We start from the raw sequence: 25,345 nt of genomic DNA, 5'->3' as shown, positions 1-25,345 counted from the left end.
TCGACTCCGCCCCCGGGAAGGCCCCGCCCCCGTCGCGCGCCGGGTCCTAAAGAGGTGAGGACCCAGCCCCCGACTGCGATTAGCCGTACGCTGCTCTCCTACGCCGCTTTCCTGCTACTGTGCAGGTTGGCAGCCGATGTCCGGTCCGACCGGCTTGGGCGTAGCTCCTCTCCCTGGCTCCGGCTCCCGACCCCTTCCTAGCTGCTTCGTTGCCCGCCCGCCTCACATCCGCGCCCCGGATCTGCGGGGATCAGGCGGGCCAGGCAGCGCCGGGCTCACCATCCCGTACCAGACCCCTGCGAAGCGCGGGCAGCAGGAGTGTACAAGGCATTTTATTAAACAGGAAGGAGCCGGGTGGGAGAACGAGCAGGACGCCTCTTCACTCCGCGTAGGTTGCGTCATCGTTGCTGTCGCTGTAGGCGGAGGAAGAGAGCTCCTCGCGGGGTGTGCAGACTGGGCACCGCTGCCGCATGTCATCCCAGCACGACCGGCAGTACACGGCCTCGCAGTCCGGCGTCGGGCACACGTAGGACTCCGGCCTTTCGGGTGCCTGGCACACCACGCAGCGCCGGCGAAGCCAGCGACGCAAGAAGGGGCAGCGGCGGTGCAGGATATCCACCAGGCGGTGGCGCTGTTGGGAGGCGAGGAGAGTTTAGAGCCAGTTGGGGAGTGAGGCTGGAAAGAAGGGGTACCAGGGGAACTGGACAGCGCTTCTTGTTTGAAGTCTAAAGACCTGACAATGCCCACATGTTGGAGGAAGCGGGATTGGGGAAAGAAGACCCTTGGAGGGCAAGGGTGCTATGGAAGTGGGTCCTGGAGAGCCTTCCTCCCCACTCCGTGATGGAGAGGGGGAGGATGCAGCCTGGACTCTCTCAGCCAGCAACAGCAATAACCATCACTTGCACTTTCCCGTAACTTTTTTTTTTTTTTAAAGATTGGCACCTGAGCTAACAACTGTTGCCAATCTATTTTTTTTCTTTCTGCTTTTTCTCTCCAAATCCCCCCAGTACATCGTTGTATGTTTTAGTTGTGGGTCCTTCTAGTTGTGGCACGTGGGACCCGCCTCAAGTGGCCTGATGACTGGTGCCCTGTCGGCGCCCAGGATCTGAACCAGCGAAACCCTGGGCCGCAGCAGCGGAGTGCCCGAACTTAACCCCTCGGCCATGGGCCGGCCCCTCTTTTTTTTTAAAAGCTCTTTTGGTGAGGAAGATTGGCCCTGAGCTAATATCTGTTGCCAATCTTCTTCTTCTTTTTCTTTCTTTTTTTTTTTTTCTCTCCCCAAAGCCCCAGTGCAAGGTTGTATATCCTGGCTGTAGGTCATTCTAGTTTTTCTATGTGGAGTCCCGCCACAGCATGGCTTGACCAGCGGTGTGTATGTCCACGCCCAGGAGATGAACCAGTGAACCCCAGCCACCAAAGTGGAGCAGGCGTCAACTTAACCACTTGCAAAGGAGCTGGCCCCCCCATAAATCTTATTTGATTCTAACGGTGGGGCTGAGAAGTGAGTAGGGTAGATGAGACTGTCACCATTGTGTTCCCCACTTAACAGATGAGAAAGGTGAATCTCATAAAGGTTAAGTGACTTTCCCAAAGGCACACAGTAAGCAATCAAACCTGGATGGACCCAGGTACCCTGGTTCCAAATCATAAGCCTGGTTCATTATGCATACTCCCCCCTCTCCAAACCATTACCAGGAATTCTCCACAGGCCACATTATCAGGTCACTCTTTGCTCGGGAAACTCCAGGGGCCCCACTGCCTACTAGACAAAGGTAGAACTCCTGAGCTAGGCCTTCAATCTAGTCCCTTTCTAGCCTCACCTCCAGCTTACCCCTTCTGGAACTTTGCATCTTCAGTGCGAGTTTCACCTTAGACTAGTCATGGCACTGACATTCCCTTTAGACTCTGAATCTTTGCACGTTCTGTTCCCTCACCTTGGAATGAATGCCTTTCACATTTCTATCTGCCCATCAAAATCCTGTTTACTTCAGGACTGGGTCATGGAATCACAGTATGTTCATTTTTCCATCATTCAGCCCCTATTGTGTGTCATGGGGGAATCTAGGCACTGGAGGAAAAAGTTAAGCAAACACAGTCTCTCACTTTTATGAGCTTTGTTAGGGCTGATTAAATAAGAATGGCTGCCACTCATTGTTTTTTTTATAATGTTGAGCCCAGTACTAAGAAACTGTAAGTAAATTAACTCAATTCAAACAATAAGCATATAAGGCAGATATTGTTATATCACCATCTCTTTTTCAGGTGAGAAAATTGATGCTTGGAGAGGCGATCACTTGCCTAGGGTCACACAACGACAACTAACACGTGTCTAGAGGTGGCTATGTGCCTGCAGCAAGAGAGTGAAACATATAATCCTTACAACAACCAGATGGAATAGTTAACTCTATTTTATAGAAGGGGAAAGCCAAGGTGCGGCATTTAAGCAAGCACTCAAGGTCACACAGTTGTCGTAGTAATAAGGGGAGGGGCCAGAATTCAAACCCTGGCCCTCGGCATCAGAGCCCCCTGCCTGACCACCATTCTATTACTGATCTCTAATGGGCAGGCCTTACAGACCCATCCAACCTCCCTGTTATTCAGAGGGAAAAACTGAGGTCTAGTGAGGACCGTGGCCGAGGTCACACAGCTTAATGAGGGTGTGGATTAGAACCTAGTTCTTCTGACTCCGTGCTCTTTCCATATACCACATACCCCCTCAGGAGGCCTCCCTTACCCCCAGCCCACCTGCCTCCCCCCACCTGAACTGCACTGAGCTTCTGTCTGCAGCCCTCTCAGTAGAATCTGTGACTTTGCCGTGGGTCCCTCGTTTCTGATGAACCCCTCTTGCTTTCCTTTGACCAGACTGGATCAAATCTGATTCCCCTTTTCTGCCTGCTTCCAGATGGTCCACTGGGTATCTCAGACTGGGCCGAATCCTGGGGTACAGAGACGGACACAGCGCTGACCTCCAGGACCTGGATGACCAGGGCCCTTGGCCTGCATCATGTCAGAACTCACTGAGCTCCAGTAGGCCTGGGACCTTGGTGGGTGCTGGGGGCACCACCACTGTAGAGAGATGCCCCTCCCCCACAGTTCTCAGACCCAGCCAAGAGCCACAGGAGCCGAGGCCTGGACTTACTGGAGTCCTCTGCTGTCGTGCCTGCCGCAGGATGGCAGCCCTCCTCAGCTGGGTGAAGGCTGCTCTCTTCCTCAGGAGATCATTGTAGAGGAACAGGATCCGCTTCTTCTCTCGCTGGGCCAGGGAGACGGGTCAGTGATAGTGACAGTGCTGAGCAGGAAGGATCCCCCAAGGATGGGGTTGCTGGGGAGCTGGCTGGTGTGTGTGCACATGTGTAGGGGTGGGAGGTCAGGGAGGGGCGCACCTTGGGGAAGTAGAAGGCTGCGATGACCCTCCGGAGCCGGTAGCCGAAAGCCTGGAGCAGGCAGAGACACACTAGCAGGCCGATGGGTAGTGCAACCCTCAAGTAGGCCCTGGCATCCAGGCTCACAGGCTGGGGCAGGCAGGCTGGGGGAGGGGGCAGGCCTGTCAGGGGTCTGGCCAGGGCCAGCCAAGGGCAGGGCAGCCCTGGGTCGAATTCCCCATCCCAGTGGGACTGCAGGTGAGGTCTCGGATTCCCTCTCTCCTCCTGGCTGCCCCTCACCCTCCAGGGCTGTGCTGTCAATGCCGCAGCCATGAGGCCCATGAGGCTATTTGTTCAACACGGCACAGATGTAGAAAATTTCCATTGTGGCAGAAAGTTCTATTAGACAGCATTGCTCCAGAAGGCTGAGACCCCTGGGCCCCAAGGCCTCAGCCCCCTCTGACCCCAGCCTGTCTCCCTCCAATTCTTCAAGTGTGACCTGATGTTTCCTGCTCTGATTTCCCCACCCCAAGCATGCTGACCCCCATCTCACCACACCCAAGGCCCCGTCCCCCAACTCTTTGCCCCCCAGCCCTCGGTTCCTCTGAGCGAAACGGGTAGCATCACTCACGCAGGTTGTTTGATTCCACCACTGTCTCTGAGGAGGTGTTCAGGGCCCCGATGGTTTTCCGAAGAAGCCGGGCAAGCATGGAGTCCCCCCCGACTTTCACCTCTAATTTATGACTGCCTGAGGCCAGGATAGGAGCCGTAAGAGGGGAGAGGGGGTGTCAGGAAAGAGTTGGAGTTAGGAGGATGGGGCAGGATGGGGACAGGATGTGGGGGAGAGATCAAGGCATAGAAATACTCAGCTGCACAGGCCTTTCCATCCCTTCACTGAATCCTAACCCTCCCTGTCGTAGATATGAAGGGAGGCTGGACGCTGAGGCCCCATGACAGCTGTCAGGTCACAGGGCTGAGATTTGACCCAGGAGGGACTGAGATGAAGAAGGAAGGGACAAAATTGGAAGAATTGGGGTGGGGTGGCTGCACAGGGGTGGGAGTTCTCCAGGGGGTGTCTCTTGGGCCTGGGGCCTGGAGCGGGGTGCAGGCGCACTGCGGAAGGAGTACTCCAGGAAGGAGTGGTGGCGGATGGTGTCGAAGATGGAGTAGAGAGCCCAGTCCAGGCCACAGAGCACCACCAGCAGCAGCAGAACGGGCAGTGTCTCCACGAGCTCCCTGATCTGCCCAAGGAGCAAGAGGAGTAGAGCTGGGCGGCGCCCCTGCCCTGGCATGGAGCCCTCGGATGCCTTTGCCTTCCACCCCTCAGATCCATGCCTATAGTTGCCTCCAGAGGCCTGCCCCCAACTCCGTCCTCACCACGTTTCTCATTTCTGAGGCCTGGATAGCAGGCTTGAAAGGGAAGATGAGAGTTTTCTCCTCCGCTTTGCGGAATGGCAGCAGAGTCCGTTTGCCCTGGAAAAAACATCCACACAGTGAAGAACACTAGGGGTCCTCTCCCCTTTCCCCTGTGCCCTCCTGGAGCATGAAGCTGCACAGAGCACACAGCAGGGCACTCACCAGCTTCTTCCTGCGTTCATCGATCTGACAGAAGTAGGTGCTGATGTAGATGTTGTCAAAGCGAATGTCTCCATTATAGCAGTCCACGTAGGAGAAGGACCTATGGACGAGGATGTCTCCATCTCCTCCAGGTTCTCTTCACCCACCCCAACCACGGGCTTCCTTGACACACAGTCATTCAACCAACCAACCAACATGCACTGAGCACCACCTGGGTTCTAGAGAAGACTCTGCCCTGCCCTCTGGCAGCCCACAGTCAATGAAAGACATGAACATACACAGCTGAGGAGACAACAGAGGGGAGGAGGGGAGGGAGGGAAGGAGGGAGGTGGGAGTGCATGTGTGTGCATGGGAGGTAGGGGAAGGTTTCCCAGGCGTGGATCTTGCAGGATGAATATCAAGCAGAGGAAACAGCAGGAGCAAAGGCACAGAGACAGGAAACCCCTCAAGGCTGCAGGAATCACCTGATCCCTTATGACTTGTACATTCACCTCTCAAGACCCTGCCTCTTGGCTGAGCCTGCAAAACATCTCCTGGAGGTCAGCTAAAGCCAAACTCATTCCACACCACCATATCCCTTCTCCTCTAACACGCCCTTGAGTACAGCCATATTTTCTGTGTGCATGCGTGTGTGCACATATGTAGCTCTCCTGTGTGTATCTTCCAAAGTCCCGTGTAATACTTCAGTTTCCTGAGGAAAAAAGGCTAATTGTTGGAAATGTGTTTAAAACTGTAAAATTATGTGAAATAAGCTCTGTAAACTGTGAAACATGAGTTCCAATGCTATTGGTTCTGGGACCCCGTGAAAATCCACATCTTTGCCTGTAAGAGAGAAATAACTATGAATGCAAAGAAAGACTGTGAGCGCCCCCTTGTGGAGAGACCTACTGCTGCTGTGCGTGGGCCTCTGGAGCCTGGACCCTGCCCTGGCCAGCTCTGCCCGTTCAGCGAGTGACCTCGCCCAGGCTGAAAGCCTGGAAGTGGCTTTTGACTCTTTGCCTCCTTCCTTCCCTCCCCCAGCTGGCTCTGAGACCTGCTGTACCTTCCCCTCCCTCCCTCCCTCCCTCTCAGGCCAACTTCCTGCCAGGCCCCACTCCAGCCAGGCTCCCTAACCTCTGCTCCACCTTGGCCTCCCTGCCTCCAGCCTGCCCAGTCCATCCTGCAACTGCCCCGAGTTCAGTGCCCTCCTGCAGGGCTTTCCACACTGTTCTGGCCATGCCCTCTTCAGCCCGGTCCTTGACTCTGGCCTCTGCCCTCCACCTCTCACAGATGTCAGGATCCTTGCCCACCAGGACACCCTACCTCTCCTTGACCATGGCTCCCCATCGGCAGCCTTTGAAGCTCAGTTATGGCTCTTGTAGGGGCACCTCCTCAGCTCCCACACCTGTCCGGAGAGCCAGTCCATAGTACAGCCCTTGCTCCATCTCTGTTTGGTGGATGCCTCTCTTGCCTCCTCTAGACCATGAGCTTCTTGAGGGCAGGGGGTATAGCTCATTCTTTGTCTTCCCACAGGGCCCTAGGCGCATACATAACCACTCACTCACAGGCACTCTAGGGGCCACAAACAGGGCCAAACAGAGCAAGAGCCCCTGTGGCTGCCCTTGCCCGGCCCCGGCCCACCTCAGGCATGTGGAGGCGGAGCCAGGAAATAGAGGGTCCAGAGGTCGGCAGGGGAACAGCGAGGCCCAGGGAAGCCCAGCTGGACGCTGGGCTGGGTGGGGTTGAGGACTTTGGTCCAAATGGAGGGAAAGTAGCTGCCAACGCAGCAGGCGGGAGAAAATGAAAGCAGACTTGGACGATAAAAATGGCACAAAGTCAGCGCCAAGGGGAATATGAAGGGCAAGAAAAAAATCAAAAGTCAAAGCTAAAAGTGAAAAAAAAGTCAGCATTGGGATAAAGGCTGGAAGGAGGTAGATAAATGAAGACGGTCACCCTTTTAAGGTGGTGGGAACATGGGTAACGTTTCTTCTGATAAAATGTCCACATTTCCTTTAACTTTGTGTAAACAACGAACCCAACTTTATACAAAGGCCAAGTTAAAGGCACAAGAACATTCACGTTCAGAGCTGGAGGTGGGCTCCACAGCTCTGTTCTTACAGGCTCCCTCAGGGCAGCGCTCCAGTCCAGAATGGGGGAAGGAAGGGGCTTCTGGGGTTAGGGTTTGTGGCTCACGCGCGGAGGACGAGCAGGAAGGTGCAGGAGAGCAGCACGTGCAGCAGCCCCAGGGCCCACTCCAGCTGGGCCTCCTGGCGTCTCACGTAGTCCCGCACCTCAGTGCTCACGTGCTCCCAGCTCGTGTTGAGGCCCAGAATCCCAGCCTGCTTCTCTTGCTGGTGGAGGGCACAGGTGTGGGCTCAGCCCGCTGCAGCCTCATAGGCCCAGACCCAGGCTCTCTGTGGCATCTCTCCCCTGGTGTTCCACTCACGTCCCCCTGCTTTTCCCAGGACCTTCAGGAGATGCTGCTTCCTTCTGCTCGCCACCCTCCTTGGCACAGTCTTTCTCCCCTACACCTGTAGAGCTGACACCCTCTCACACCTGGCTGACCATTCCATCCCACGGTCAGGTGGATGCATACCACAGGCTTGACACTGTTCCCCTCCCTGTCACCCAACACCGACGCCATTCCCCTCCTGGTCCTCCTCCCTCACACCCAGTCACCTCTCTCCCGTGCCCTCTCACTTGCCCTTCCTCAGGCCCCATTCCCTGTGCCCTCCTCTCGCTCCCTGTCTTCCCCTACCCCACATGTCCCTGCCTCCTACCTTGAGGTCAATAGTGGCTGAAAATTCCCCACTTAGCCCGTGAATAGACTTGTTGAGAGATTCGTAGGTCTGCCCAAAGTTGCCTTCCACTGGGATGCGACTGCGGCACCAGACCTCCATCACTGCTGGGCAGTGGGGCCAGGTCAGGGGCCTCCCCATGCCCCGCTTCCAGGCCTTCCTTCCTGTGATCCTCTCCACCCTGCTTTTTTGTCTCTCTGCCCATGACTTTCTACCACACTGAGTCTTTCCTCTCTCTACTCTCCTTGACTTCTTTTTCCCAGGAACAAGGCCTGATTTTCTTCGTTTTTTCACCTGTCTATAGCAATACCAAATATTAACAATGACAGCCAACAGTTATAGAGCAATTCCCTGTGTGCCAGCTCTGTTACCTGCTTTACATGTCTTATCCCCTTAAATCATCAAAAACTCTAACGGGATAAGTACTATTGCTATGCCCATCTTTGAGAAGAGACCGGAGCTCAGAACCTTGCTGTAAACTTACTCTAGATCACAAAGCCAGTCAGTGGAGGGGCTGGGTTCTGAGGGTGCCACGTCCTCAGAGCCTAACCCCTCCCTGCCTGATTGCTTTCCTACCCCGCACCTACCCAGTGGCCCCCAAGGACTCATCTCCCTGGCCCTGGTGCTCTCCACCCTCCAGCCACTGTGCTGACCCTTAGCAATGCTACAGAAGAACTTGAACTTCATGGGCAGGCAGAGCAGGTGGTTGAGGAGCGGGACCCAGATGCGTTGCATGCAGTGTTTGTGCTTTTGATCAAACCAGCGGCGGCAGCTGAGTACAGCCCGGTTCACCACATCTGTGGGAAGGGGCAAGGGGCGTCTGAGGTCTGCACACGCTGACTTGGAGCCCCAGCCCCGGGCCAGCCCCACCCTGCCCCGCCCAGGGACACCCCTCACAGGAGCAACGCAGCTTGGTCTTCAGCTCATACATCTTCTGTGTAGAGAGGTGGTGTCTGGAGGCTGCAGCTCGGTAAGTCTCTGCGCCTTGGGCTGTCTCCTCTGAGTCCACAGCATCCTCAGGTGTGTAGCCAGCCTCACTATTTACCTGGGTGTCCAGGTCCTCAAAGGAGTTGGAGATGTTTTGAGTCTCAGCTTTCAGTGAATCTTTGCTGCTCTAGGGTTAGGGGTTAGGGGAAGGAAGGTGGATCAGGGATGGTTCTGCTGACCCAGAGCCTGTCCTCCCGCCATCAGCCAAGCTTTGGGCTCTTCCCTCAGGCCTATAGGGAGCCCAGGCCTTGAGATGCCCCCTCACCTCCAATTCTCCATGGTTCACGGTCCTTGGGAGCCCTCTCCTCTCGCCCGTTGCCCATGCTCTGCTCACCTCCCAGGCTCCCAGCTCCTCCTCAGGCCTCTGGTCCCAGATCCTCGCTAGTCAAGGAAGGGTTCCCCAGGCCCTTGGACTTCACCCCTCATCACGAATCTCTCAGACGACTATGCCATCTCACTGTCCCCGACTCCAGTCCCCTCAGCGCCCATCTCCCCAACTCCTTGACTCCGCAGTCCTCCCAAACCCCCAACCTCCAGTCCTCCAATACCCAATTCCTGAATCCCCTGGTCCTTAAAGCTTCCTGACTCCTCAGGGCCAAGGCCCCCAATTTCCTGACATTCTAGTTCAGCTGCCCAGGCCTACTCAGGTGTTTGGAACTGTCTGTGGGGCGTGTCCCAATGTCTGAGGGCGGGGGCTCTTCTGGCATTTAGTGCCTACGGACCAGAGCACACCCTACAATGTTTGGGGATAGTCCTGCAAAAAATGCCAGTAGTATCCCCATTGGGAAACTATACATCTAGAGTCATAGCTCCCAGCTCATCATCGAGGCTCCCTGGGGAGAGGGTCCCCTTGGCCCTGCCCGTGCAGGGTCCTGACCAGCAGGTCCTTGAACACTGCCCGCAGCGGGGCTGTGGAAATGCGCCAGGCCGCTCGCGTGTTGTTGATCTGCAGCTCCACGGTGCAGCCCAGCGATGCTATCACCTCGTTGAGGTTGTGCCGCAGGTTGGCCACTGGTCCTGGGGGAAGATGCCCTGGTGAATCATCTCCTTCTAGAGCTAATTAACTTTCCTAAGCCCACCCCTACCTCCTGCTCTGTGTGCAGTGACCACCTTCTAGAACCGTACAATGATAGGGCCCAGAAGCTTATGAGAGGTTGTCTCATTCAACCTCTGATTTTTTTTACCTGTGTAAACTGAGGAGGCCCAGAGATGTGGAGGAACTCTCTGAGGGACACACAGCAAGTTGGAGGGGCTGGGATTAGACTCCCACTCTTTCTCCTTCACTGGGCCTGGCTCTCATTGGGTGGCCCACCCAGGGCCACTGCTTCAGTGTCACTAACTGGGACCCAGGGGCACACACTCACCCTCATAGATGGCAGCCAAGGCATATCCCAGCACGAAGAGTCTGCCCTCTTTGCCCAGCATCTTGGGTACTAGCAGGAGGCTGGCGCAGCGGATGTGAGGGGAGGTCCCCCAGCCCACGGCCCCCAAGCCTGTCAGGAGAGCCCAGGAGGTGGGGAGCCAGAGTGAGGAAGCTGCCTCACCCACCAGGTTTCCCGGATCCCCCACTCCCCGCAACTGCCTTCTAGAACCATCACCTTACTGCCCTTGTCCCCATTTGTACAGACTCTGATAGGCCTTCTAGGCCACTCATTCATTCATTTACTCAACAGCCATTTGCAGAGGTCAGCTGTGTAGCAGTCTCTGGAGGGACTTGGAGAGATGGCTACAGAGTGAAAAGCCATGGTACGTGATTGACTTTGTGTGTGTATCTGAGTGTGTGTTTTTGTTACGGAAGGCGGCCAACACTTCCCATTTCCAGGCTGGACTCACACTTACCCTAGGTGCTGAGGGGGCAGAGAGCAAGAGAAACATTCTGGAAACAGGCAGTGGCTCAGAGCAGTGAGAAGAGAGGTCAGCGCCACCTCCGTACCCCGAGCTCTGACGCCCACAGCGCTCACGGCCTCTGCCCCTAATTTAGCCCTCCAGCGCGTACCTCCTGGTCTGTTTTAGCAGTTTCACATGTGTCTCCCTGTGGTCTCTGCGAGGAGACAGTGAGCTCCTTGAAGCTCATAATCCAGGGAGAGAGACAGACAAGTAAACAAATGACTACAGCACGAAGTGTGAAGGGCACAAGGGAGGTGCTTATGAAGCGCTGTGGGAGCCGAAGAGGGAGTGGGCATTTCTGCAGGGAGGGGTGGGGCCGCAAAGGCTGGACAAAGCAGATGATGTGTCAGCTGGGCCTGGAGGATGAGTAAGTGTTGTTAGGAGGCACCAACGACATTCCAGGCCAAAGGAACAGCATACTGGTCAAGGAACCTAGAAGATTCCTGTGTTGATAGAGTGTCCGCCCAAGGATCCCCAAAGCAAATCCCAAGTCCTTCCACTTCCCTCCATCTCCACTGCCCTCACGGAGGCCCCATCACCTCTCACTGGGACTAACTAGTCTCCTGCTTCCTCTCTTGCTAACTTATGCTTCAGTTTTCACAAGGCAGCCAGAGTGATCTTGTCAAAACATAGATCAGATCATGTCCCTTCTCTGCTTCCGACCTTCCAGTGACTTTCTACCACACTTGGAATCAAACCCAAACTCCCTGGACCTGGTCTCCAGACCCGCGGGATCTGGCCCCTGCCTACCTTCTGAGATGATCTCATGGCACTCAGCCCCTCACCCACCATGTCTGCCCACATAGGCATAGTAGCTGTTCCTGGAACATGCCAAGCTCATTCCTCCCCCTAGATCTTTGCCCTAGCTGCTCCCCCTGCCAGGAGCACTCCTCCTCCTTTTCCTCACCTGGCTGGCTCCACCTAGCCATACAGGTTTGCTGCAAACCCTGTCTGGTGCCACCCAACAGTTTGTTCTCCCTTCTTCCTTGCTAACACAACTTGGGTTTTGTTCAAGGGCAGCAGCCTGTCCCTGCCCCGTCCCATGGGGGTAAATCTGGATCTGTCTAAGCCAATAATGGTAGAACAGGACATTGAAAGGGGCTTGTTCCACGGTCTTGGCCTTTTGGCCAAAGACTCAAGCTGAGGATGATAGCTGACAGAGAGTTGCTCTACATTCTAAAGAGAGCCCCCTGGAGCCACAGATAACCTCTCTGGGCTTATCAAAGAGCAAAACTAGTCTCTCCCTCCTCCACCCCAACCAGTCTATAGAAAGACAAGAGCAGAAATCTAAATTTTCTGGAAGGAGAGAGAAGGGGTTGGAGTAGGTGGACATGGGAGAAGAGTCCAGGGAGAGGATGGGTGTCCCCTTCCCCATGTCAGATGAGAGACTCCACAGAGAACGCTTCAGAGATTGGTGCTGCAGGAAGGGGATGCTGGCTCATGTGTCCCGCCCCTCCACCCAGGGTCAGACTCCTGCTGAGTTGCAGAACCTGGTAGGGCCACTCCAGGGCTACCACTGGAGCGCAGAATGGAGGAGAGTTCACGGGAGTGCTCAGCAAGGCCTCTCTGGGCGTATGGGGAGCGGTACTGGCTTCTCATCACAGCAGGGGAGAGGGCAGCGCGAGGTAGCCTGCTGTCCCGGCTTGGCAGGGCAAGGATGTGTGCATGTCCTCTGGGACAAGTGGACGTTTTGGAGGGCAGCAGGCCTCAAGCTATCTGTGAAGTTCTCCAGCCAAGAGGGCAGCCTGCTTTGGGGGAGGGATCCAAAAGTAAGAGGCTGTGGGTGGTCTGCAGGCGCTAGGGAGCTTCATTCGAGGGCAGCCAAATAGAACTGCCTTCGGCAGGAAACTGGGCTGCGTAAGGTCCACACAGAGCTTCCAAGGAGACCATAAAAGGGCCCCCTGAGATAGCCAGGGTGTGAGCACTTGCCACACAGAGGCAGTGGGATTATAACAGTATCAGTGACTTCAGACTTTTGTCCCTTTTCCTCTAATTCTTCTAATTCCCTTTTCTGACATCAGAAGAACCAGAAGGGGAAGGAAGTGGAGAAAAAAGAGAAAGAACAGGCCGTGCCCCCTTCTCCACGGCAGGACCCTATGCCAGGGATCAGGCCTGAGCTGGGGGACCCGGGGTAACAGGAGGGAGGATGACTGAGAATGGATGTGAGGTTGAAATTTTGATGTAGGCTGGATGAGACGTTTTAAACCCTAAAAATAGTCATAATTACTGAAGCAGGATTAGGTCTTCCAAATGAAAATAACCAGGCAGCCAAGGGTTTGAGTGAAAGGTCATCAATGGGAGAACAGGTTTGAAAGGTCAGAGAGAAAGTAGTTTCCTGTTGGTATCCCACAGAGGTTAGTTCATTCAATAAACCAGTGATGGTGCCAGTTCCATGCCCCTTGCCTGGGAGAGGTTTCGGAAAGGGCAGGTGCTGGTTTCTGACCAAAGAGATGTGAGGGCAAGTTGGCTGGGGGGATTACAGGAAAGTTTTTCTTGTTCTTAAAAGAGACATGAGGAAGGAATGTTCTGGTCTTTTGACATTGTTGTATGAAGATGTAATGCCTGGATTTGCTGCAGCCACTTCATGACCTGAAGAGGAGTGGTCGACAGGCCAAAGATGGCAGAGAAAAAAGACAAAAGGAATCTGGGTCCTTGGTGGGTTTACCAAGCTGCTGAATTATCCAAACTCCAAAACCATTCTACCTTGAAACTTGTTATATGAGATAATAAACTTTCTGTATGGTTAAACTACTTTTAGGTGGGGTTTCTGTTCTTGCAGCCCAGTACCTCCTGATAGAAGGTCTCCATTCAAACGTCACCTTCTCTGAGAAGCCTTCCCTGATTACTCAAAGCTAGGGTAACTCCCCAGCCCCTTTTGATCACATCCTGGTTGACTTTTTTCATACTGTTTGTCATCATCAGAAATGCTCCTGTTTACTTTTTGTTCATTTATTATCTAACTCTCTCCACTAGAATGTAAACTCTAAAAGAGAACGTAAACTCCAAAAGAACTGGGTGCTTGCCAGCCTCGTTCACTGCTAAATCCTCAGCAGGTGCTCAATTAGTGCTGAATGAATGAATGAATGAATGAATTGAACTGAATTTATGAGGAAGAGCAGGAAGCAATGCCAGAGAGGTTAGGAGAGATGGGGATTATGAAGGGTCGTGGGGTTTGGACTATATCATGCAGGTAACAGGAAGTCCTTCAGATTGGGAGACCCTAGAGGGCAAGGACTGTGTCTTCCATAGACGGGGGGCCTCTCCCCTCTGGATCTCCTTTCAAAGCCCGAGACGAGGCAGAGGCCACGAGGGATACTTAGGTACAGAAGAAACAAGCCCAGACTCCTTCCTGGGCACCCAGGACTGGGCCATGTTCCACGGGCCTCTTGAGTGTCCCTGTTCTTAGGCTGGCACTAACCCACCAAGCTGTACAACATCACCATCTTCTCTTCTTCATAGATGTTCATAGGGTTCACCAGCAGCTGAAAGAGACCTAAGGGCACAGGGTCAAGCCAAAGGTCAAAAGATGGGTCCCACCCCTGATCTCTGCTCCCCATTTACCTATGGCCAGGAGCCCCCCGGTGCCTGCCCCCAGCAGGAAAGCAGTGACTGGAAACTCGCCCGGCTGGCGCCACAGGAATCGGCTACAGGAGATGGGTAGCCCCCAGCTCAGGAGCCTCTGCACCGCTGAGGGGTCAAACAGTTTAGCCCAGCAGAGCCAACAGCCCACTCTTCTGGCTGGGACGCGGTTCATTAGGATTAGGGGCATGAAGAGGGGTAGACGCTGGGGGAACCTGGATGAGGGTGGCAGGAACTTGGGGGATCCTGAAGGAGGATGAGGGGCAGATGCGAGGGAGATAAGAAAGGGCTAGGCTGGAGGAGGGCACTGGATGAGAGGGGTGGAGGCTGGGAGATGCTGGGAAGGGGCGGGGTCTCTGGTGACTGACTCACTGGTATGGGGCAGTTTCCTCCTTTGCCCCTTTGCTCCATTCTGATGAGATCTGATGCCCATAAGTCTGCTCTGGGCAATCCTGTCTCATCCCAGAAGTCTCCTCAAGGATGTCTTTGGACGTGAGATTCTGCTCTGTCTCCTCTGCTTCACCCACAGCCGTCTGAGCTCTGTGTCTTTCAATCCCTCTGCTCTGAGATGTGGGGAAGGAGATTAGAGACCTACCTAACCCTTCCCCAGTCTTTGCTACTGGGTCAGGAATTCCAAGATATACACAGTAATAGCCCTTCGGAACCTCAGAATGTGGTGAGAAATTCCAGGACCCTTGAAGAGCCACAGAACCCCGGTGGCATCTCCTGGAGACAGGCAGACATTTGGTCTCAGCAGCTATGGCCAAAATCATGAAGGATGTTGTGCGCCCCTCGGGGGCTGAGGAGCCAAGCATGGCGCGGGCTGTGGTCCGCAGCGTGGGGGGCTTCACCCTGGGCTTGTCCTTAGCCACGGCCTATGGGCTCCTGGAGCTGCTGGTGGAAGGGCACAGCCCCTGGGGCTGCCTGGTGGGCACCTTCACTTTGGCTGCCTTCCTTAGCCTGGGCATGGGATTCTCCCGCCAGGTCCGAGTCACAGTCCTCCTGCTACTGCCCCAGGCCTTCTCCAGTGAGCCTGGCACCCAGGGGGGGTGGGCAGGGGCTGGGGCAGAAGGGATCTTGGGGGAGGGGGCAGGACGAGGGAAATATTCTTAAGGCTTCTCTGAGAGACTTACATGCTGCCATGTGCAAGCCTGGGTCCTGGTTCTGATGGCGTTGTCTCCCCCAGAGCAGGGCCGGGCACTGCTGTTGGTGGTTGCCTTTGGGTTGGTGCTGCAAGGACCTTGTGCCAACACCCTGCGCAACTTCACCCGGGCCAGTGAGGCGGTGGCCTGTGGGGCAGAACTGGCCCTGAACCAGACGGCCGAAATGCTGGAGCGGGCCAAGCAGCCCCTTGTCAGTAAGGCGCCCCCCATCTCCCGCTGACCCTCATGTCCCCCTTGTCCTGCATGTTCTACAGTCCTCTGGCTTCATTCCTCTCTGCTGGCACTGGGCCCCAACTTCAAAGCACCTGGTTAGACCCCTTTATCCTTGCTCTCTGGCCTGCTCCACTGCCAGAGGAACTGTCTCCCAGACCCAAGCTCCCAGCTTCCCACCTCCTGGGTGGCAGCCCCTTCTCCACTCCCTGCCCCAGCGCCTAGAGGAGGAGACCCCCTCAATCCCCCTGTCCCCTGCCTCTCAGGTGCCCTCAACAAGATTAAAGCCATTGCCCAGAAGGCCAAAGAGGTGGCTGACCGGGTCCGCAAGTTCTTTCGGTCAATCATGGATGGCGTGAAGCATGTAGGTCAGCACATTAGCACGTCTGTTTTGGGGGGAACAAAATTCACCCAGTCTGCTCACTCTCATCTCTGTCCAGGACTTTTTGGGCCCGTCCTGGGTGCTGACTAGTCCCCACGGGACACAGCACAGCCAGGCCCCTGACCAGGCCTCTTCAGCTGTGGGTGCTGTCCTGATGTTCCCCAACCCCCTGAGAAGATGCTGCAGGACTCCAGCCCTGGGTACCAGCCCCACAGCTGTCCCCAGCCAGGGCCCTGCGGAACGTGTGGTACTGGCTCCTGCACATCGGCGACGTGTGCAACGCCGAGCTGGGAAACCCTTACTTGAAGTGTGCCCGGGTCTTTGATGATGCCAAAGACAACTGCATGAAGGTCATACCACAAGCCTACCACCTGTGTTACGTGCTCATGCCCTTCAAGCTGGTGCTCTGTGGACTCGCCAGTGGTGAGAGAGCCAGGGGCTCGCTGGCAGGACTGGGGACCTGGCAAATGTATGGGTCAGTTGGGAAGGTGGACCCAGGGGACCAATAGGAAGTAATGAATATGGGACCAATAAGGATGCTGGGCCCAGTATGGGGTGGCAGGGAGACAGGGAGGAACCAATGTGGGGGTTGGGTAATAGGGAGAAGCCAAAAGGTTTTGAGCCAATGTAGAGGCCGGTAGGAAAAGCGAAAAATCAAGAGGTCCCTGTGAGAATGAGGTCCCTGGAGGTGGGAGAGGCAGGCTGCATCTCTCTGCCTCTCCTGACACTCAGCATCTGGCTCACAGTGGTTCAAGTGTTCTGCGTCATCCCCAAGTACATCCAACCCTTCCTGCGCAAGACCATTGGCACCCGTGAGTGATCCCCTCCCAGCCCTGCGTGCTGTGCTTCTGGGCGGTCTCCCTCCTTCATCCTCGCATGGCCATTGCCATCCCCGGAGTGTTTGCAGCCCGTGGATGAGAATGCAGGAGCAAGAAAGGACCTCAGGAGGTTACCCGGGCCAAATGTCCATGCTGTACAAATTAGGAGATTGAGGCTTAGCAAAGGGGAGGCGCCTCACCAAAACTTGACTTTAGAGCAGGAGTTGGGGAGAGAACCAGGGCCTCCTGCCCCAGGGTGGCTCATTGAGGTCTTTCATTATGGAGGGTAATTCTGGGGCTGGGCGTGCAGTGGCCATGGCACAGATTGTGGAGGCTTTGACCCCTCCTCAGTCCACCATAAGTCCAAACGCTGGGGGTTCCTGGCTGGTCTGTGAGCTGTGCGACCCCTGGGCTGTGCCGAGGCCCTTCCCAGGTGCAGCTCTGCTCCCTCCTAACTCTCCTTGCTCACCTCTCCTTGGGATCTGCTGGCCCCAGCTGTGATGAAGTTGATTAACCGGGTGCGTCAAGAGTTTGAGTTCAATGTGACAGCCACTCACCACTTCTCTGTGGACCTCAATGCCTCTCGGAGCCTGTCCCAGGTAGCTCTGGACCTCCACGAGGCTGTCAGCATGAAGCTGTACCGTGTCCGTGAGGCCCTGGCTCTGATGGGCTACACCACACCTCTGCTGCTCACTCTGCTCTACCTCCAGTGAGCGGCTGCAGGGCGGGTCTGGGGAGTGGGGCGCGAGGGCTGCTGGGAGCCAGCTCATCCCCACATTATCCTGGGAGGCTAGAATTTGAGGGCGGGGTGGGGAGGCTGCTGCCCTCTGGGGTCTGGTCATGGGTGCTGAGAGGCCTCACGTGCGCTCCACCAGAGCCCTGTTTTACCGGTACTGTTACCTGAACTGGGACCATTACGACAACATCTACATCACCAGCCGCTTCATGCACATGGAAGCCGTCCGCTCCATGGCGGGATTGCCCACAGTGCTGCCGCTTAGTGCCCACGAGGCCAGACACTACATCCAGCCGGGTGAGGGCCAGAGCACGGGGGGTTGGGGACCCTGAGGCAGGCCAGGGCTTCCCCCAACTCCACTGTCCTAACCCTACGCCCCATGCACAGGCCTGGCTTGGGGCAGGACCAGAGAGAGAGAAAGCCCAGAGCTAAAGGAAATTTCAGGCTAGGGGGAGACACAGTCCTGTCCTTGGGGAGCCGTCAGTCTGGGGAAAGTAGGGCCCCTCGCAGCAGCATGCAGAGAGAGTGAGTCAGGGGAGGGAAGGTTGGGTGGGGAGTGGATATGGAGTAAGGGAAGTGAAGATGGGAAAGCTTTCAGGGGTGGGGGACAGGAGGTGTGAATGTGCCGATACAGAGGAGTTGCAGCCTAGGGGGACTGTCTGTGAGGCGGGGCCCCAATAAGAGGATCAGGGATGCCCCAGGAGGGAGGGTTCCTGGAGACTGGAAATGGGCCACTGGGCCTAGGTGGAGATGCTGGGCCTCCACCTCTGGCCCTGGAGCCCCTGCCCATGAAGAGGGCTTCCCACCTTTGCCCAGGGGTCCTCACAGCTTCCACATCTTCCAGATAAGCAAACAGGCCCCGGCTCAATCAGGGGGTCAAAACCAACGGGAGAAATGGGGAGCATCCTCCTGACCATCACTCCTCCACACAGGCTCCATCTTCCTGTCCCGGTGGGAGCAAATTTTTTACATCATGGCAACCTTCAACCTTATTCGGCACCTCCTCCTGGTGCTGCTCCTGGTCTTCCTGGACTATGCTGTTTTCTGGGTGCTCGACCTAGCCCGGCACCAGCTGCAGGGCGAGATCGTGGCCCGCAGTGAGCACCTCCACCTCCCCCAGCCTGCCCAGCTGCAGCCCCCTCGGTCTGCTCCTGCATCCTCCCCATCCTCCCCATCATCCCCAATCCTGGGAGATTGCCTGAATGTCCCCATGTCACTGTTACTCACCAGCCCCTGACTTTGCCCCTCTTCCAAGTCTGTCCTCTGCCTGGTAACCCCTGAGTCCAGTTCAAGGTTATACCATTACAGAGTAGTTAAAAACACAAGTTCTAGAGTCAGACTGGCCTGGGTTCAAACCCTAGCTCTGTCCTTTACCAGGTGGTGACCTTGAGCACGTTCTGTAACCTCCCAGAGTTTCTGTGTCCTCATCTGAACAATGGAATATAAATGGTAGCAACCTGGGGCCAGTCCCATGGTGTAGTGGATAAGTCTGGCAGCTCCGATTCAGCTGCCCGGGTTCAGATCCCAGGCATGGACCTACACCACTTGTCAGCTATGCTGTGGCGGCAACCTACGTATAAAGTGGAGGAAGATTGCCACAGATGTTAGCTCAGGGCTAATCTTCCTCAAGCAAAAAAGGAAAGAAAAGAAGATGATTAGCAACAGATGTTAACTCAGGGTGAATCTTTCTCAACAACAATAACAACAACAAAAAAAGAGTGGTAGCAACGTCTCTGGGTTGCTCTGAGGAGAAAATGAGACTATGTGTGCTCAGTACATGGTAGACCATTGATTGAGAGCATGCCACGAACTGCAGAATTAAACTAATCCTGTGTACCAGAGGTGCAACAGAAAAAGCAAAACAAAATACCCAAACATTCAATAACTCACTTAGCCCAGTGCCTGCTACAGCCAGTGCTTAGCAAATGCTTTAAAATAAATGCTTCCGGGTGGTTGTGGAGACAGGGGATGGACTAGCTGACCGTTAAGGTCAGCTCATATCTGGTGGCCTGGGCAGGCAGACCAGACACCAGGGCCAGCCAGCTCTGGACCATGGAGCCAGTCCCAGGAGCCAGTGGCTGAGGTTAGGCTCTGGGGCACCATGGGGGTGCCTGGGGCATCAAAAGCCCCCGGCTGAGGTCTTGGGGCTATTCCTATAACCTGCACTGCTCCACTCTCCGCCATCCAGAAGGTGGCCTCCCCTGCTTGGAGGAGTGGGCAACTGCATGGGCATCCGTCACCCAGTGTCTCTGTTGCCAGGCCCTGTGTTAGTATCCATAACCGTGGAAGGCACCGGCTATACTGGGAAGATTTACCGTGACCTGGTGTCGGCATTTGATGTCCTGCAGCAAGGCAACATCAGTATCTTGTCCCGGCGCTGCCTCCTGCATCCCTCGGAGCCTGACCCCGCTGGTTACATACTCATCGGTATCCACCACACCCCTGAGGGTGCTGGGAGGATAGACACTATTCGGGGCACAAGGGGCGCTGAGGGGGTGTGTGGCTGACACCTTGTGCCCACCGGCAGTGGTTTACTGTGCCTGCTGTGCCCCCAGGCACCATGTATGGCCTATGCTTCTTTGTCACTCTGTTTGGCAACTATGTCAGTCGGCTGCGGCGGGTCATCTGTGCCTCCTACTACCCATTGCGGGAGCAGGTGAGGGGTCCACAACCAGTCCCTGTCCCGCTCCCCAGGGTGCTAAGCTCGTGACTGTCTGTCTTGGTTTGGGGGAGCTTAGAGTCTTTCAGCACCCCAGCCCTCTCTCCTCTGTCTGAACCTAAAGCAAATGACCTGGACTGTTGGTCTCTGGACCCCATATGCAGCTGGGAGAAATGGTGCCTCCTAGGGCAGGGCTTCCTGAGACAGAGCTTGCCTCCAAAGTTTTGTTAAAGCCATGGGGGGCTGAGGCCGTGTTGGCATGTTGAAGTGTGAATGGAAACTCGCTAGTTTACTCATTTACAAATCGTTGACTGAGCATCTGCCGTATGCCAGTCACTGTGCTGGCCTCAAGGATGCTGAGACGAGCCAGACACAGCCTGGAGCTTAGCATCTCGAGACAGGCCAGGCAGACTTTGAAAAAGACATTTTAGGGGCCGGCCCCATGGCACAGTGGTTAAGTACGCATGTTCTGCTTCGGCAGCCCAGGGTTCACCGGTTCGGATCCCGGATGCAGACATGGCACCACTTGGCACACCATGCTGTGGCAGACATCCCACATATAAAGTAGAGGAAGATGGGCACAGATTTTAGTTCAGGGCTAGTCTTCCTCAGCAAAAAGAGGAGGATTGGCAGCAGTTAGCTCAGGGCTAATCTTCCTCAAAAAAAAAAGAACAAGACATTCCAACGAAAAAAGAGTTTTTATTAAAGAATGAATAAAGTGCTATGGAAGCCCAGAGGAGGGAATGAGTAACTCTGCCTAGGCAAGTCCAGAAGGCTTCCCAGAGGAAGGGGCATTTGAGCCACGTCTGGAGGGATCCACAGGAGTCGGACAGAAGGCAAAGGTCGGGAGCAGGGAAGGGTGTACAGGGCACTTCAGGCAGATGAAACAAGACCAAGGGGATGCCATCTCTGACCTCCCCACCACCAGGAGAGGATCACCTACCTCTACAATGTACTTCTGAGCCGCCGAACCAACCTGTTGGCTGCCCTGCATCGAACCGTGAGGCGGCGGGCAGCTGACCAGGGCCACATGAGTGTCCTCCAGGGGCTGGCCATGAGGTGAGCCCACTGTCCTTCCTTATAGGAGTTGGGGCGGGAGGGGACAGAAAAAGCCAAAGGTCAGAATGGATCACTGTCCTAAGTGTCAAGAGATTTGGTTGAAGAGGGGACCCATTCCATGCTATTCGTGCACTGAGGGGGAGAAATTGGGATGAGAATTCTTAGGGGTGGGGAGTAAAGGGAGGAGGAGGACAGGAAACAGGTTGAAGGTTGTTGTTACAGTCAGAGGGATGGAGGTTAGACTGCAGGAAGGCCTATCTGCCATTTGGAGGTTGGTGATGGAGATGGGGGTGGTTAGGCTGGCTGGGCTGGCCTGCTCAGTGTCTGGGACCCCTCTCTTCAGGTGCTCCTGCCTGGCTCCATTTATCAGCCACTTTTGGAAGCCCCAGGCCTACTGCCTGGGCTGTGGGCAGCCCCAGGACGAGGGGGACATGGAGAACTTTGTGTCCTGCAGTACCCCCGGCTGCCAAGGTGAGACTCCTGGGCAGTGTGCGTCTCCCTGCTGGGACTCACCACATCTGCATATGCCAATCAAATGTGGTCCTGCCTTCATGGACTTCTCCCCTACCTCACCTTTTGTACCTCTCCTTCATTACCACGCATGTTCTCATTTACAGGTAGCTCATTGTCTTAATGTTTGCCTTAATTCTCCCATGTGCGAACAGAATTCACATGCAACTGGCAATGCAGCAAATCCCTAGTGTACACTGCTTGACAAGGACGGTCCTCCCAGGGGAGGCAGGGGCTAGAAGCCAGGGAGCACAGTGGGTGGGTGGGTAAGCTCAAGTTCACCTCCTTCCCTCCTGACCTCCTCCAGCTCTCTTCTGCACCACCTGCTTCCGCCTCCTGGACAACACCTGCTCTGTGTGTGCATCTCCTCTCTCCTACCAGGGGAAACTGGACCTGGAGCTGTGAGTCTTCAGTGAGATGGGGTGGCTACAGTCAGTGGGGGCAGTGGGAGCAGCCACCCCTCCCCCAGCACCTCTGCAGGCCACTGAGATAGGAGGCTTTTCCAGGGACTCCAGTGACGAGGAAGGCCCCCAGCTATGGCTGGCTGCAATTCGAAAAAAGGACCCTGAGCAAGAGTGGTTACTGCGGCAACGGCTCCAAGAAGAGCTGAACAGGACCGTCTCATCAGAGTCCAGCTCCGAGTCCAGGTGAGCAGAGAGCAGAAGGAGTTGGGGCCTGGGAGGCCCAAGCATGTTCTGTCACATTTACGAAGGGCTTCTTTGGTGTCTGGTCCTCTGCTAGAGCTAGACAGAGATGGAGGCAGGGGTGGGAATGGAGGTTTGCCAAGTGCCTGCTCTGTGTCAGCACCCCTGCCCTGGAGGAGCCCACCGAATGGTGGGAGAGAGTGACATCAAATAGATAAGTGACAGCAGTGTGGAGAGTACCCCAATCAAGGGGTGAAGCAGGCTCTGGATAGCACAGAGGACAGAACAATCAATTTGGGATGGGGGTACATTAATGACGGCGTCACATAAGAGGTGAAAAAAGAGGTAGGTCTGGAGGCAACCTGGTGGTTTGTTAGGCTAAGGAGTGGAGGAAAGCACTCCAGGGGGAAGCCTGTGTGAGTTGGGAGAATCTGAGCCATTCAGGAGGGGAGAGCCTAAAGGAGGGGGTGTGCAAGTGTGTCTGGGTGGAGACCTCAGAGAATCAGTTGGCAGATGAGGTTGGAAGTCAAGGTGGGGAGAGATGGGAGAGGGCCTTACTTGCCGTTTGAAGATCGTCAGTCAGAAAGTGGCATGTTCGAATCTGTCTTTTAGGACAGTAAGCTAGAGGCAGAGCAGAGGATGGGCAGGAAGAGGGAGAGCAGACAGGAGGCTGTCTTAGTTCAGGAGAGGTTGGCGGTGGCCTCAGGACTGAGCTGCTGAGAATGAGCGGGAGTTTATGCTTGGGACTAGGGGGCAGGGTGTTAGGTGAGAGGAGGAACAGGTTCTGGGGAAAGAGGAATGGCCCGGTCCAAGAACTTCAAAGTGTCTGTAGGGCATCCAGCTGGAGATGCCCACAGACAGTTAGAAAGCGGCAGGGCTCTGGGCTGGGGGGTGTATTTTGGGGGGTTGTTGATTTAGAGACTGTAAGAGAGAGAGTGCACTGACTCATCCTGGCGGAGGGCATGGTGGGAGAGGAGAAGGGGACAGGGACAGAACCTTGAGGGGCTCAGTCACAAACCAAGGATGGAAGAGGCTCAAGAATACAAGAGAGCTAAGCATATCAAATGCCATGAAGTGATCAAGGAAGATGAGGGCTCAAGACTGGCCACTGAATTCGGCGGTTGAGAGATCACTGGAGTAGCTTGTGGGAACAGTTTTCATGGCATTGGGAAGGCCAAAACCAGATCATAATGGGTTGAGGGGTGACTGGGAGAGAAGACTCAGAAACAGAAACAGGGTACGTGGCTCGGCATCACTGTTACAAGAAGTTTGATAATTCTTTTCTTAAATATAACTGCAGTCGTCAAAAAAAAGCTTGATCGTGAAGGAGAGGGAGTTAGCTTCACACAGCAAGAGAGTAGTTTGAAGGGGACCCAGCACCAAAGGATTTTTCTTTATCCAAGGGTCGGAAGATTTAAGCATTTAGGAGGTGAAAAAGAGAGCACTGAAGAGCGAAGGATGCCGGAGAGATGGGATCTAGGGCCAGGTGGACAGGGTGGCCTTGGATAGGAGTGGCCTCGCCTGTGGCAGGAGGGGAAAGGGTATGTTCCTCTGAGCAGAGTTGAGCCTGCTCCAGTCTGGTGGCCTCAATTTTCTCTGGGGAGTAGGAGGCAAGGTTGCCTGCTGAGAAAGCAAAGAAGGGGGCTGGGAGTGGAAAAAAGTTTCAAGGAGTGGGTGGTGGAGGTTGAAACATCTGCCTTGGGGAATGTGCAAAGAAGCCGAGCGGGGAGGTTAAGGGATTTGCAGGTAGCATGAAAGGCCCAGAGGATGTCGAAAACCATCACCTGTAATGGCTGACTCCAATGTGCGTGGTTCTGGGTTTTCTTGGGCAAGTGTGGTAGCCATGAACAGGATTCGAAGGTTGAAGGCTTTTTTTCTAGGCAGGTCAGGGAAAGGACAAGATGGGGCCAGAATTGGTGTGTCTTCAGTAAGAGTGTCTGAGAAGACTGGCCTTGGGGAAGGGAAGGGACTGAGACCCTGGGGGGCAGTCCAGGGTCTGTGTCTCAATGAGGTGCTAGAGCAGGGGCGGTAGCCAGGAGGGACACAGAGAATGGGCCACCACCAGGGAAGAATTCTGCAATAAATCCAGAGAGTGGTGAAGATTGAGAGGGACATCTGAGTGGCAGTGGAGGTACAGGTCATTATGGCCAAGGAGGTCAGGATTGAAAGGCCAGAGAGTTGGATGAATCCTTCACTGAGGAGGCTGCTGGGCCACACAAGCAGCCAGAGTTGGATACTGGCCCGCTGGATGGGTACGGCAGGGTGTCTGAGAGGCCTGGGGAGACAGCCACAGCCCCAGGGGTACATGTGGCGGCCATGGCAGCCAGAGGCTTTGCAATATGTCATGGACCAACGGGGTGTGAGAAAGGCAAGCAGCCTCCACCTAAGAGGACTGCAAAGAAAACTGTCCAGTGGGCACATTCCATTGTGAATGGGGCAGTGGAAGCAGTGGTGAGTTGAGAGTTTGAAGGGGAAGTAAAGCTTTATTTTGAGAGGTTCCCGAGGTCTCAGGGAACTTAAAAGCTGGGGTGCCAGAAGTGGTGGCTTGAGTGAGCCTCGAGCAGGTATACCAAGGTCGCTACTGGTTCTGCCCTTATTAGCCATGTGGCCTTGGGCAAGTCATTGCCCACTCGTCTCTAAGCATCAGCCTAAAATCGGAAAACATCTACAGCCATGGGCTGGCATGCCTTGGGGGCCTGGGAGAGCAGCAGTGGCTGGTAAATAACAGGAGCCAAATCTGAACAGATGGGGCAAGGGCAGGGGGCAGGAATACACCTGTGAAAACAGAATGTTGGTGATCGGCCCACCTGCTTGCTCTCCTCACTAGTGACCGGGATGAGGAAAAGGGGCCTCAGAAGAGGACCCACAGGCAGCAGCCCCTCCCTGAGGCCAAGTCTGTCAGCATTCCCATGCCTGCTCAGCCCCACTGACCACCTCAGAAGTCCTCTGCCCCCAAAGCAGCCCCTCCCCAGCTTCAGAAGTCCCAGTCCCTCT

At 55.2% G+C, this 25,345-nt stretch overlaps 2 protein-coding genes across 2 annotated transcripts; one reads left to right on the top strand and one right to left on the bottom strand.

The window, feature by feature from the left end:
* Nucleotides 1-123: 123 nt before the first annotated feature.
* DCST1 (DC-STAMP domain containing 1) lies at nt 124-14,603 on the bottom strand. The gene is made up of 16 exons (XM_014837067.3): nt 14,543-14,603; nt 14,153-14,278; nt 14,010-14,084; nt 10,069-10,197; nt 9,582-9,721; nt 8,615-8,831; nt 8,371-8,514; nt 7,700-7,821; nt 7,113-7,270; nt 4,941-5,040; nt 4,740-4,835; nt 4,477-4,603; nt 3,994-4,110; nt 3,384-3,526; nt 3,140-3,253; nt 124-631 (listed from the first exon to the last, which is right to left on the bottom strand). Exons 1-16 carry the CDS (start codon nt 14,601-14,603, stop codon nt 380-382), a joined length of 2,121 nt encoding a protein of 706 aa, XP_014692553.2. The 3' UTR covers nt 124-379.
* A 326-nt stretch (nt 14,604-14,929) lies between these two features.
* On the top strand, nt 14,930-25,296 carry DCST2 (DC-STAMP domain containing 2). Its single transcript, XM_014837074.3, has 15 exons — nt 14,930-15,197; nt 15,357-15,527; nt 15,810-15,911; nt 16,151-16,348; nt 16,672-16,737; nt 17,239-17,452; nt 17,619-17,776; nt 18,412-18,576; nt 19,739-19,906; nt 20,035-20,135; nt 21,067-21,197; nt 21,541-21,668; nt 22,015-22,108; nt 22,214-22,354; nt 25,179-25,296. The coding sequence occupies exons 1-15, from the start codon at nt 14,930-14,932 to the stop codon at nt 25,279-25,281; spliced, it is 2,208 nt and encodes a 735-aa protein (XP_014692560.1). The 3' UTR covers nt 25,282-25,296.
* Nucleotides 25,297-25,345: the final 49 nt, after the last annotated feature.

Source organism: Equus asinus, chromosome 25, assembly GCF_041296235.1.
Source record: "Equus asinus isolate D_3611 breed Donkey chromosome 25, EquAss-T2T_v2, whole genome shotgun sequence".
NCBI lineage: Eukaryota > Metazoa > Chordata > Mammalia > Perissodactyla > Equidae > Equus > Equus asinus.
The sequence above is the reverse complement of the archived record's forward strand: the minus strand, read 5'-3'. Positions and strand labels throughout refer to the sequence as shown.